Source organism: Camelus dromedarius, chromosome 2, assembly GCF_036321535.1.
Source record: "Camelus dromedarius isolate mCamDro1 chromosome 2, mCamDro1.pat, whole genome shotgun sequence".
In the NCBI taxonomy this organism is placed as follows: Eukaryota; Metazoa; Chordata; class Mammalia; order Artiodactyla; family Camelidae; genus Camelus; species Camelus dromedarius.
The window spans coordinates 50,436,014-50,448,425 of NC_087437.1; the positions used below are offsets into that span (position 1 = coordinate 50,436,014).

At 33.6% G+C, this 12,412-nt stretch overlaps 1 protein-coding gene across 8 annotated transcripts in view; it reads left to right on the forward strand.

Moving 5' to 3' along the window:
* The window catches only part of ATP11B (ATPase phospholipid transporting 11B (putative)), a 103,397-nt gene extending 91,257 nt beyond the window's left edge, over positions 1-12,140 (forward strand). For 4 of the 8 annotated variants that reach the window (XM_031451884.2, XM_031451873.2, XM_031451920.2 and 1 more), the window contains 2 exons: positions 4,253-4,386; positions 8,471-12,140. In XM_031451884.2, the coding sequence (XP_031307744.2) occupies positions 4,253-4,355 (103 nt within the window). In that variant the 3' untranslated portion in view covers positions 4,356-4,386; positions 8,471-12,140. Of the gene's footprint in view, positions 1-1,466; positions 1,536-4,252; positions 4,388-8,470 lie in introns of those variants that run through there. The other 4 variants (XM_031451904.2, XM_031451908.2, XM_031451894.2 and 1 more) reach the window with 2 other exon arrangements.
* The last annotated feature ends 272 nt before the right edge of the window (positions 12,141-12,412 follow it).

The window sequence follows — 12,412 nt, forward strand, 5'->3', positions numbered from 1 at the left end:
TCTAAACTTAAAGAAGCTTTATTTGATAGGTAAAATGCCGTAAGAATGACTTTAAAAAGTAGAAATGTATGACAGTTTTCTAACACTAAGAAGATTTATGGGGAAGAGGGTGGAGTATATAGCTTAGTGGTGGAGCACACACTTAGCTTGCATGAGGCCCTGGTTTCAATTCCCAGTACCTCCATTAAAAATAAATAAACCTAACTACACCCTCCCCCCCCCCAAAAAAGCAAAATAAATAAAGTCTTAGCTCTTAAAAAAAAAAGATTTATGGAAGATTTTTGTAGAAGCAACAGGAGAAACTTCTAAATGTTTACCATCATCAATATGAAAATAGTAAGAGCAGTGAACCAGAATTTATTTCAAAATGCAAGTTCTGTAAAGATGAAAATTTTTTATTAGCTGTACACAGTCATGTTGAATCTTCATAGTTGTTTTGCTTGGCAGCCCTTTTAGTTCTAAATTACGTGGTTGTTCCTGAGAAGTAAGTGTGGTAGAAAGTGAGTCTTACCAGTAAGTCAACATTTCTAATTAATCAGAAGTTACTTTTTGGTGCTTCCAGGTAGGGTCTTACTTTATTTTTTCTTTCTAGTATTGTTTTTCTAAGTATTTATAAGTTGTCTTTAAAAAAGAAAAGATAACGACTCCCTTTCCTTAGATTAAATGAAATGAGATCTGAATGCTCCACCCCCACTTCTACTAGAAGCTATGACTACATGTACTGTGGCTGGGGTCTTAGTTCTAAATATGAGATCAAAGATGGGTATATGGGAAAGTGGTGGAGCTTGGAGATTTGCTAGAGAACTCTTTATAGATAGATTTACAGAAACAGTTAAACAGAATTCAGCATTTTCAAAGCAGATGGGGTTTTTTCCTCCTTAGGGAAATAAAGGAAATGTATTTTGCTTAGTTCAAAAAGTGATCTGAAGAAGTCAGTTCTTTATAATATTCTTGATATTTCAAGATGTTTACTCTCAGTGTTAAGTTGCCCATAGTTTAATACCTGTCCTTAGATTTTAAAGTGAAAGGTGATGAATGCAAAGCAAGGTAATTACCTAATTTCAGGTCCAGACCTAAGCAATGTTCTGCACATCTGTGGACACTCAAATGCTGCTGATTTTATGGATGTCATCTTTAGTGAATCCCTGTCAGTTGGTTTAGTACCAGTGCAAAGCACACATTGAACTAAGAAGTACCAGACAAATTCCTTGCTCTTTCTGGTCTAGTTCAGTGCTCCCCAGATGAATGTGGTGAAGGACCAGTTTGTTGTTTTCTGGTTTTGTTGTTTTTTAGTTCCAGTTCACCATGGACCAATGCTTTTGTAAAATACAAGTAAAAATTATTAGGAAATGAAATTTAAAAGATACATAAAATAAACCCTAATTTTAAAATTATTATTAGATTCAACAGTTACAAAAGTATTCTGTCAAATTGCCATAAAATTTTCTAATCTCTTAAACTCACAGACCAGATACTTGTCTCCTCATGGGCCAGTAACAGTGTCTTCGGAACAACACTGATCCAGGGATCATACTGTGAGTCGCATTGGTCTTTTTGCAAGGGAGTAGGAGTAACTACTCTCTCTCACACTTAGGCTAAACGTGTGCTGAATACACAACATGCTTTTCTGCCCATCCACAGTTACTCATTCTCTTTGCTTAGCCTAAAATGCTCTCTCCTCTATCTCCAGCTATTGAAATCCCATCTAGTGTTCAGTATGTATTTTAGATGCCATTTTTCTCATCAGATATCTCATGCCCTCCCACCAATATCGACAACAGCTGGGTTTGAGCTTTCCCTTCTCTTTTTTGATATTCGAAGTCTGCCTCTTCCCATAATTATAAAAAGGCAGTATAATGGCATGGTAAAGAGGTCTGGGCTCTGGAATCAAAAAAACCAAGACTTAAAGCCCTAACTGGATGAGCTTGAACATGTTTTTAACTTCTCTGTTTCCTTATCTGTAAAATATGCATGAGTATGGTGTGTATCCCAAAAGGTGGTTAGAAATTAGATAACCTATGCGGAGCATCTTACATTGTAACTGGCACATGTGTAGTAAGCATTCCATTAATATAACTGCCATTATTATTTATTCCTAACTTATCTCCCATCCTTTATCCTTAACTCACTAGATTAAAGGCAGGGTTGCTGTCCCAGTAGAAACCAGCCTTGCTCAATAAACATCAGTTGAATGTAAGTGCTTCTGTCATTTAAATGATACAAACAAGCAGTAGAATAGAATTCAGAGAGAGATTACTGATAGCTGGAGAGGTAAGAGAAGTTTTATAGAGATGATGGTATTTAAATTGAACTTGATGTTGTGGGTCAGCATTCTGCCCCTTATTGGTGACAGTGCCCACAGGCAGGGAACACTGCCTGGTTGGCTGTGTGGAGACTACTTAGGAGCGTTTAGAATAAGAAAGGCAGCCTGAGGTCAGGTTATAAAGGGGCTTTAAAGGCCACCTTGTGGTGGTGTACTTTCTCCTTTGAGCATGTGGGAGCTCTAAAGTCCCGCTTCCTACAGAGGATGATTTTTGAGATAAAGGAAGCTGGAGCCTAGTGACCCAAGGAGAAAACTGGGAAATTGGTGAAATCCTGTTACCTAAACCAGCATTTCCTAAACTATCCCTCTGAATATTGACATTCCTTGTGGTGTTGAGTAATGTTCCCTGGGGGAATGGAAGGAAGGGGAGTGTACCAAAAAAACAAATTTGAGAATTGCACTGTCTAGCTCTCCCCCTGAAGACTTCCATACATCCTGATTATTGACAGTCCTTTACTCAAGAAGTCTTTGTAGACCTTCGTTGAACTAGTATTTCTCAAAGTTAGCCATAGAACTTTTTTTATGCAACATCTGTAAATATCTCATAAACACAGTTTAAAAAAACAGTAATGCAAACAGTCATAAACCCAGAGTATTATAATGAGAGCACAAGTAAAATTTGGCTATTTCTCAGTGCTTAGCAGATCCTAGGACATAAGGTGCAATCAGTTCGTTGCCAAATAGGAACCGCATTGTCTTGCACTTCTTGATTTTGGCAGAATTACTCCATGCAGGAATTTTGCAGGACCTCACCAGTTGCTTAGGTTCAGAATGCCAGGTTACTTATGTCTCATCACATCCGTCTCTTCTGTCCATTGTGAGTGTCTCCACAAATGTCCGCTGTTGCCATGCTTACACTTGACACTTGGTGATTCCCAACCTTTGAATTGCAGCACTCTAAAATCTGTATTTGTTGTTCTCCTTCCTCCATACTTTCAAAGATTTGTTATGCAATATGTTATATATGTAAAGGAAAGTGAATGAAAGTAAGTTTGTTTAAAATGATAATCCTTGAGAAATTTAGGAGTATCCTTGACTGTGTCAAAACCAGGGTTGGGATTCATTGGGCTATGTGGTCATACCATTTTTTCCCCCTATTTTAACAGGATTAAAATTAGTAGTACTATAGCTTTATGTTATCTTGCCAGGTTATTTATGCCTGAATCAGTGTACGTCTTGCATACTTACAGAAATTAATCTGGTCACTTAGTCACTACTTTAATAGATTTTAATAATGTACAATCAGTTAATTTTTTAAAAGCAAGATGAGCTTATGGGAATGGTTAGCACTTAATAGTTTCTTAGCAATTTAAGGCAAATGATGCTTTTTTCAAGGATAATGTATGGAGTGTGTGTATGTATGTATGTGTGTGTGTGTGTGTGTGTGTGTGTGTGTGTGTATAGTATTTAAAACCTGGCATATGGTAAACACTACATAAGGTGTTTGCTACTATTGTTGTTGTTATTGTTGAAGATTAGAGATAGGTGGTCCTGCCTGGTTATTTCTAGTCTTCAAAATAACTTACAGTCTACTTTTCTCAATTGCTAGGTATTTTTAATTGAAATTGCAGGAGCATTTAACCTAAACAAAAGCTTAAAGAAAAAATAGAATTTATTAAATTCTAAGTGATTGATGTAAATCATTTTGACCATAATATATTATTAAGATATTAAAATCCAAAATCTTTGCAGATTTATATAATACTCAGCTATTTGTTTTCATATAATTATTTCAGTCAGCCTCTAATTTTGGACACAGTGTCTTTTAAATATTTTTGTATGATTATTCTTAATTAAAGCCTTCCATATTGTAGAAAACATGCATTTATATACATTACTTTTGATTTTTAAAGTGCTTGTTGTAATTTTTTTAATGCTTTCTGGAATTCCAAACCTATAAATAATATTTTTCTGCTTCAACTCCTCCAGCTTACTGAAACAAATTCAAGTATCAAGTGCTTGGACTCCATGTGCTGTTTCTCAGAAGGAGAAACAGCGTGCGCGTCTATTGGAAGAATGCTGGAACGAGTAATCGGAAGATGTAGTCCAACCCATGTCAGCAGGTGTGAAATTTCTCTAAGTAGCCTTTGCTGCAGTTGAGTATCCTGTAAACTGGAACAGGATGAACCTGCATCTCTAGATACCTAATAAATCAGCAGCTGGTTTTATCAGCTGAAGCAGAAAGTGTGCCATTTATTAGCACTCTTTGACGGTATTTCACTGTGTGGCTTTAGGGTAGAGGGTTCTTTCACTAACAGAGGAAGAAAAAGCACCTTTGAAGAGACGTTTCATCTAATGAACAAAAATTTTGCTTTACAGTCTTTCTCAAATGTGAATATAGGAGTGTGTATATGGTACTCTTGGTTGGTATTTATAACTTTCTTTTTTTGATTATACCTATACTGTTGTTTTATTTCCTGCATTTTTTTGCTTTTTTGTATTTATAAAATAATCTACACATAATAGTAAAATCAGAAGATTTTTGCTTTTCTTATTCTTTGTGCGTATTTACTACTCAGTCATTTGAGACTTTGAGGTATTTATAAACATATAAGGCTGCATTTCTGCTCTGCTATATCTTTTTATCTATGTAATGATATTTTAAAATGAGTTATGATTTTTAATTTTTTACTTGGCATTTGTGGTCTAATTGAAAGTTTGTAAGTTAGAACAGGCTCTTTAAATTATGGTTTAGAAGAATCTTAACATTTCTATCCCCTCCCAAATGTGTTTCTTGAACTAGATTTGCTTTTGTGGATTATAACAAAAAAATACCATCTTTTGGTAAATACTACTTAAATTGTATTTAAAAATGAAATTGATTCAGTTCTTTATGTGGTTATCCAAGAGACATTATTATTTAGGAAATATTAAGGAATAGAAGTAACTTTTTTCATACTTCGGTGTACGTTAGGTGATGATATTAAAGTCCACAAATCAGAGCAGCAGGGCTCTGGTGTGCATGAAGGGTTACAGATGAGCAAGGATAGATGGTGATTTCGATTGTCCACAGTGTGCCATGTAAATAGTATCATTTTCTACATGTTCCATCGCTTGGAAAATGTTGGAAAGAAAGACTCCAGAGGAGTAAAGGGTAGAGGAGACACTATTCTCTTATCTATTGATAAAAAAAATTTTTAATACTTGGTTGGCTTTATGTTTTTAAAATGATAAGAATGATATCATTCATGTATAATGGAGTACAGGTAACTTTTACTGGTGAACTAGTTAGTTCCCACTTTGCCTTTATTTATGGCCATTTCTTTACCATACACTTGCATTTATAAAGAGCATCCTTATGTCAATATAACTTCTATGGTTTCAGCCTCCATTTGTTGATTATAATGTAATCAAAAATATTTCCATAATGTTGTCATCATTTTATAGTAATTTTATTGCATATATAAGAATTGCCATGAGCAGCTAAATTTATTGGGACTTATATGTTATGACTTAGACAATAGTATTATAAAATGTGTTACAGAAAAGCAGTTCTGTCATGCACCCAGGCCAGTGAACTTCCCAAAGGAAGTTCACAAGGATCTAATTTACAACATTCTTTTACTTATTAAGAAAGCTTCACTGCACAGAACTAAGGTGAGAGTTAGATTAAGAGACTACTATAGAACTTTTAGAGAATTTTTAAAATATCTTTTTCAACAAGAAGTTCTCTTTAGTTACGATATAAATCTTCCCTATTAAAAAAAAAAGACTAGAAATAATTTTCAGTGAGCCCAAAATATTTTTCTGCTTTAAATATATTCCTATTTATTATTATTATGCAAATATTATTTGCATAGTCATTTTTATGCCACATTATTCCTTTTGAACCTGCCCCAGGAATTATAGGATTTATTTCTGCATGTTCTACTGAAGGTGTCTGTTCTCATCTGCACTTCTTTTCACTTAAAATTGTTTAGGTTATATTATTGGTTACTACTGTCGTGACCTCCCTGTTTTCTTCAAATGAATCATCTAAAAAGTCTTTTGAGATTTGTTCTTTTGTTCTTTCTTTTTTCTTTTTTTAGTGGATAAAATCATACAGTATGCAAAACCACTCAGTGCTTTTCAAAGGGCTATATGAAAATTGCCATCAGTTCATTAACATTATATTTAAACTTTGAAAAGGCCATTTTTGATATGTTGAATTTTGTTTTTGTTTTTTACATATAATTGTATTAGTGGAATATGTTAGGCATTTCTGTTTTGATTTTGGAGCAGCCCCTATTCTACATTTCTCTTTCATGTCTAATTTAAAAGGTAAGACAAGGCTAATACCACTATTACATGATGTAGAATCCCTTGAATATTTATTCCATTAACATTAAACATAAGAGATAATGGGTATCATGTGAGAAATATAGCTAATGCTTTCATATGACAAATTACTGATGAAGTTTTACCATCTAGGCACAGAAATTCTACTTATATTTTATCAATTGATGTTGTCAAGGGGTTATGCCATATTGCAAGCTCAGTTTCAAAGGTAGCATCATGGTATTATGTAGGGGATATGCCATGTTGTATGCTAAAGGGCTGTACTTCAGCAATAAATGTTTTTTTTTTTTTAATGTATTTTACCAACAGTTACTTTATCTTAATCAAAACTATCTTTTAAATAGGTAAGAATTATTAGTTCACATGTAGTTCAGGTGTTTAATATTTCTGTCAATTATTATATTTAACAATATGAATGCACATGTGTACTTTGAAAAAATCAAAAATGAAAGAAACTTTACCTAATGAGATTCTTCTACATAAGCAATGGTTGGAAAAGAGGAAAAAATAACATAAATATTGACAGTTGAGGAGTGGAAAATTGACTCCAGATAGTTAGTGTATTTATAGTTATGTTTTGTTGTGTGTTTCTGAACATACTTTTCCTTGCATAAATACTTAACCCTAAGAAATGTTCATAGTCTCATTTCATTCATTTAGTTTACGAATACTGAGTGCCTACTATGTACCAGGCACAGTTCTAGGTGCTAGAGAGATGGTATTGAACAAGCCCTTCTTAAACTAAGGTAGATATTGTTTAAGATTTTTGGAAACTGGTAAAATTATTAGAGAACCTGTAAACCTCTGGTATGGTTTCTGCTTGTTTGTCTTCCTCTTAGCTAACTTTGTAAAGTTTCTAGGTTCCAAACTTCATTGTGACTGTGCTCACTTAAACCGATTTAAACTTGAATTACATACAAACTTTACAGTCTCTAGGAAACAGGTTTTTGATAAAAGTGAATGTAGGCTGTTTTAAATGCTACTCTCATCCTCTAACATCTTTATTTAACGAAAGATGGGGAACGTTACATAAAATGTATGTATTGTTAAGTGCTTTTAGTCTTCTAAAAAAAAAAAAAAAGCCACCTTTGACTTGGTAACCCTAATACTGTCCTTTGAATAGGTTAAGCTATTTTAAGCATGACAGGCTGTTTTTAGTCTTCAGTTACTTTGGCTGAAATTCATACAGCTGCAAATAAAATATTGTATAATGAATTGCTTATGGGCCTTAACATTCAGACAAGACAGTAGTTAACTTTTTCCAGACCAGTAGAGGATCATTTGTTCTTAGTTAAGTGGAAACCCTAGTGACTTACAGGTGTCTTTGATACCTGTTGAATTAAAACATTTACTTCATTCAAGCTGATTATGCTAAAACCTTAGAATTTATAACTGAAAAGAAATAATAGTGTAATATGAACATACTACTGTTCCATTCCAAAGCTTTTGGTAAGTGATTTTGTTTGCTTCTGTAATGTCAAAATACAGCCTAGTTGCTTTTCAGTAAAACTGAATGTGCATAACTCTTAATAACATACTTGTTTCTTATTGAATTGTTAAGATTTTAAAATTGTCTCATGCTTTACTATCTATAGAAGTTGTTTTAATGCTAATGAATGTCTGAATTGTGGCTAATAATTTCATATGATAACTAGAGCATTACTTTTCCCAAGTTTTTGTATAATATAAATAGAATGGTCATTCACTGCTAGCATTTAAAAATGCAACTTTAACATTTAAAAGTGAATCAGTCAGTGATTATTTTTTAATACTCAAATTGCATTTTGGTCCTAAGTTTTACAGTAAATTTTTTTCTGAATTAAAACATAGGTCCTGGTGAGCCAAACTTTTCTTTTATTGTTACTTTAGATCATGGAGTGCACCGGATCCTTTCTATACCAACGACAGGAGCATCTTGACTCTCTCCACAATGGACTCATCTACTTGTTAAAGGGGCAGTAGTACTTTGTGGGAGCCATTTCAACTCCTTTCCTAAAACTCAGTGTGAGCATCCTGGTAATGGCCACACTAGCTCTGCAGAATTAGTTTCTGACATCTCTGGAATAGTTCATACCCACTCAAAGTTATAATGGCAAGCAAACAAAAATCATTAACATGCACCCCTCTCAGCTCCCTTTAATTTAAATCTGAACATGTTAAAATTTGTGAATAAAGAGACATTTTTCATCTCTTTATCTGGATTGTCTCATGTGCTTATGGGACTCCTAATGGCATTTCAGCCTCTTGCTAAGGCCACTATATTTTAATATCAAGGTAAAAAAGAGGTAATTCCTGGTTAATTGTATTTTTTAGTATTAGCTTGGTTATTGAGTCTTCTATTTAAATCTGCTTCTGTAAATTATGCTGAAGTTTGCCTTGAAAACTCTATTTTTTTATTAGAGTTATATTTGAAGCTTTTCATGGGAAAAGTTAATGTGAATAGTAAGGAATTTTGGTCCCTCAGTGACCCATGTTGCTAATTCATTAATGCTTTCTAAGTTCCCAGAGCAAATTAGGAGAATGCATTTCCAACCATTATTTCCTGCATTATGGGTAGTAAGTATATACCGGTACCAAAATTTCTCTAAATGTACTGTAACAGTCTGCCCGGTGTCTCATTATAAGGTATGTTTTCAGATGTGGGTATAGAATGTAAATGAAACAAAGTCTAACTATATACATGCAAAGGATATATCATATCTTACATATAAATCAGGAATCAAGTCCATTCACCAGATTTCAAATTGATGTTTACTATTTTTGTGACAGTATAAAGAACCTATAGTGGGTGAATTATTATTATTATTATTTCATGTGTTTATCTATTGGATCTTTTGCATGCTTTAATCTGGTTAATATATTTAAATTTGCTTTTTTTCTTCTATCTGAAGACTCTGTTTATAGTATTTTATGATACTGTTGTTAAGTTCAACTATATCAATAAAAAGCAAGTTTGGACAGTATTTAAATATTGCAAATACTTTAAATTATACAAATCAAAAGTTTAGGGCAACTAAGTAAAATTTGAGAAGAGCCTCTTTCTATAGCTAGCTTAGAATTGCTCTTGCCTTTCAGTAAGCTAGCTTTTAGAATAAAGGATTTCAGATGAGAATCCTGTTATTTTTAGGTTAGTATATGTTGTCTAAGTTATAGCAGACTACCACAGTAAAGTGAAATCTGCCCAGTGTCTCATTATAAGGTACATTTTCAGATGTGGGTATAGAATGTAAATGAAACAAAGTCCAAAATGCTAAATTTTATGGGTAATGACTGCAATACATATAAATGCTAAAAACAATGGGGTATGCATTACTGCCATTAACTCACTGCACTTCAGTAATTGATTTCCATCCTGAATTTATCATGTAGATCTAGTGTTTTTATTTGTTTTGATAAAAAGTAATGTTTTAAAATTTGAAAATGATTATTGGTTTAAGAACTATTACCCAGCTCTAAGCATGTAATAATTGTGTACATATACATTCAAAATTGTATGAAAATGGCTCAGTAAGGTTTTGCCAACACTTTTCCTTCAGAATATGATTCCTTTTTGTAAATTTATTGCACAACCCGCTACCCCTTTCCCATTTCATGAATATAAGACTTCTGGAACTGGGCTGGTAGGGAAAGAATGGTAGAATTAAGACCTTACCTTTGTCTACTGGTAAACTATTTTCTTGCTAATATAACATTTATATGTTTCAATAATGCAAGGATGTTAGGTTATGAATGTCATCCTAAATACTAATTTTCATTAATAGCTCTTCTTTAAGTTGGACATTCCAAAATTGGGTTTAGGAAGTTACTGTTATTCTGGAAATACATTAACAGAATAATAAAATATACCATGTGTACCCTCACCAATTCATGTTCCAGAAGAGGAAGTATTCCAGAAAATACTCAGTAGAGTAGTTAGTGGAAAATAATACAGAATTTGCTTTTTCTTAGAATGTCTTATAAAATGTTCATGTAACAAAGTGACATTAAGTACCTTGCATTACATCTGCCTTGTGTTTATTTGCCATCAGCTAAACTGCTAACACTAGGAGAGGACTGCAAGCAGTCTCTGACCAACTGCAGCAAGGCAGAGGGGTCAGCTAGCTTATATGGTGCTTAAGATGTGATTGATGCAATTTTCTGCATTTACTATTTGAATTTATTTAAGAACTTTGTCTCTGAAAGAAAGATAATAGCATCCCCTGATATGCTCATCCTACTCTGTTCAAAACCTGCTCCATTTAGAAGATTATCTTGTAATTTCAAGAAAGAGGTTTTCTATTTATTTAAGAAAGTGACAGTGTTATCCTCAAGTTTCCAATCATTTTCTAGTGTTAATATTCTTATTGTAAAGCTATTACTACCTAATGAGTAATCAGAAATTTTCCCCTTTGCGTATTTCTTTAAAATTCTTTGGAAAGTATGATGTTGATAATGAACTTACTGTTATCTGCCAAAACCAGGGTACGATGCTACATGTGTTATTGCTAGTTAATTAGTGATCTCAAATCTATTTGCCTCACTTGCTTGCTTTTGCCTAGCCGGAAGGCTGTAGCCTTGGAGATAGTAAGTAGCAAGCACCAAGTCAGTTTTCAGAATCGTCCATCAGCCACTTTAGGTGACTCCGCACCCTGCCTCAGCTTTAGCAAGCATTAGTAAACTCACCCTAGGAGGAGTAGGGTGTAGGCCAGAAGAACTGTAGCTCCCCAGGCTTGCTGTGGAGTTGACAAGAAAAAAGGGGAGAATTTAGTTTGAATTTCTCTTAACTAGCCTCTCCTCTTTGGGTCATCTTCTCCCTGATAGCCAAAGGCTTCAAAGACCTGATTCAAACTCTGGCACTATCCTGAGTAGGAAGGAGATTAAACAGAGGCAAATCACCCAGTTAGGGAATACCTTTACTCAGACCAGGGTTATTTTTACTGCATAAGATTGTGAAATTGGACTTACAAGCTTGAGACTCCTATCTGATAGGCAGGAGTCAAGGCCACTAAAAAATTTACAATTAATACCGACAGTTTTTAAAAATACACTTCTCTGGAAAGTTATTGAGGGCTGAGGGAAAAAAAATTCATCCATGTTTGTGTTTTTCCTGTAAAGATCAATTTGGGATACGCTTATAAGCAGGTATTAATAAAACTTAAACACCAAAGAGTTATGTAAAACATGTTCTGTTAATTTTGGTCCCCCCTTTAGAGATATTTTTCTATCCTGAAATGAGTAACCTGTTTTCACAAAAATAGAGCATTATTAAAATGCTATTTATGTGAGATAACCTGAATGATATTCCTGCAAAAAATACATCATAACTAATGATATGTTTGTAATAATGGTGATTGTTAGATTTTTATGAGAAATTAGTAGCTGGAAATACTGTAGCAACACTCAGTTTAAAATTTTGGACCTCAGATACTGTGGCTGTCTAATATAATCTTTAAAAATTATCTGCATTGTCAGTAAATGTGTACCTATTGTACAGCTCTCAGTAATTTTTTAAAGTTTATGAAATTATATTTATCCAATAAAAATTTCTTTTATAAGTTGAGTCTTTTTCCATTATTTAAATGCATTTTAAGCCTCCCCCTGCTCATCACGAATCAATTTTTTTAATTTTACTACATTTACCCTCTGTTGTAGTACAGAAATGCCATTATGCCTTTCACTGCATGTTTTCAAAAATCTAGAAATTCTTTCTTTACTCAACTTTTGTAAATTATCAGTACAGCTCCTGAAAAGGGGTGTGATTGAAATGCACCAACCATAAAGGCCAACACACTTCAGCTAGAAATTGCATCATTGGTGAAAAACCAGCCATGT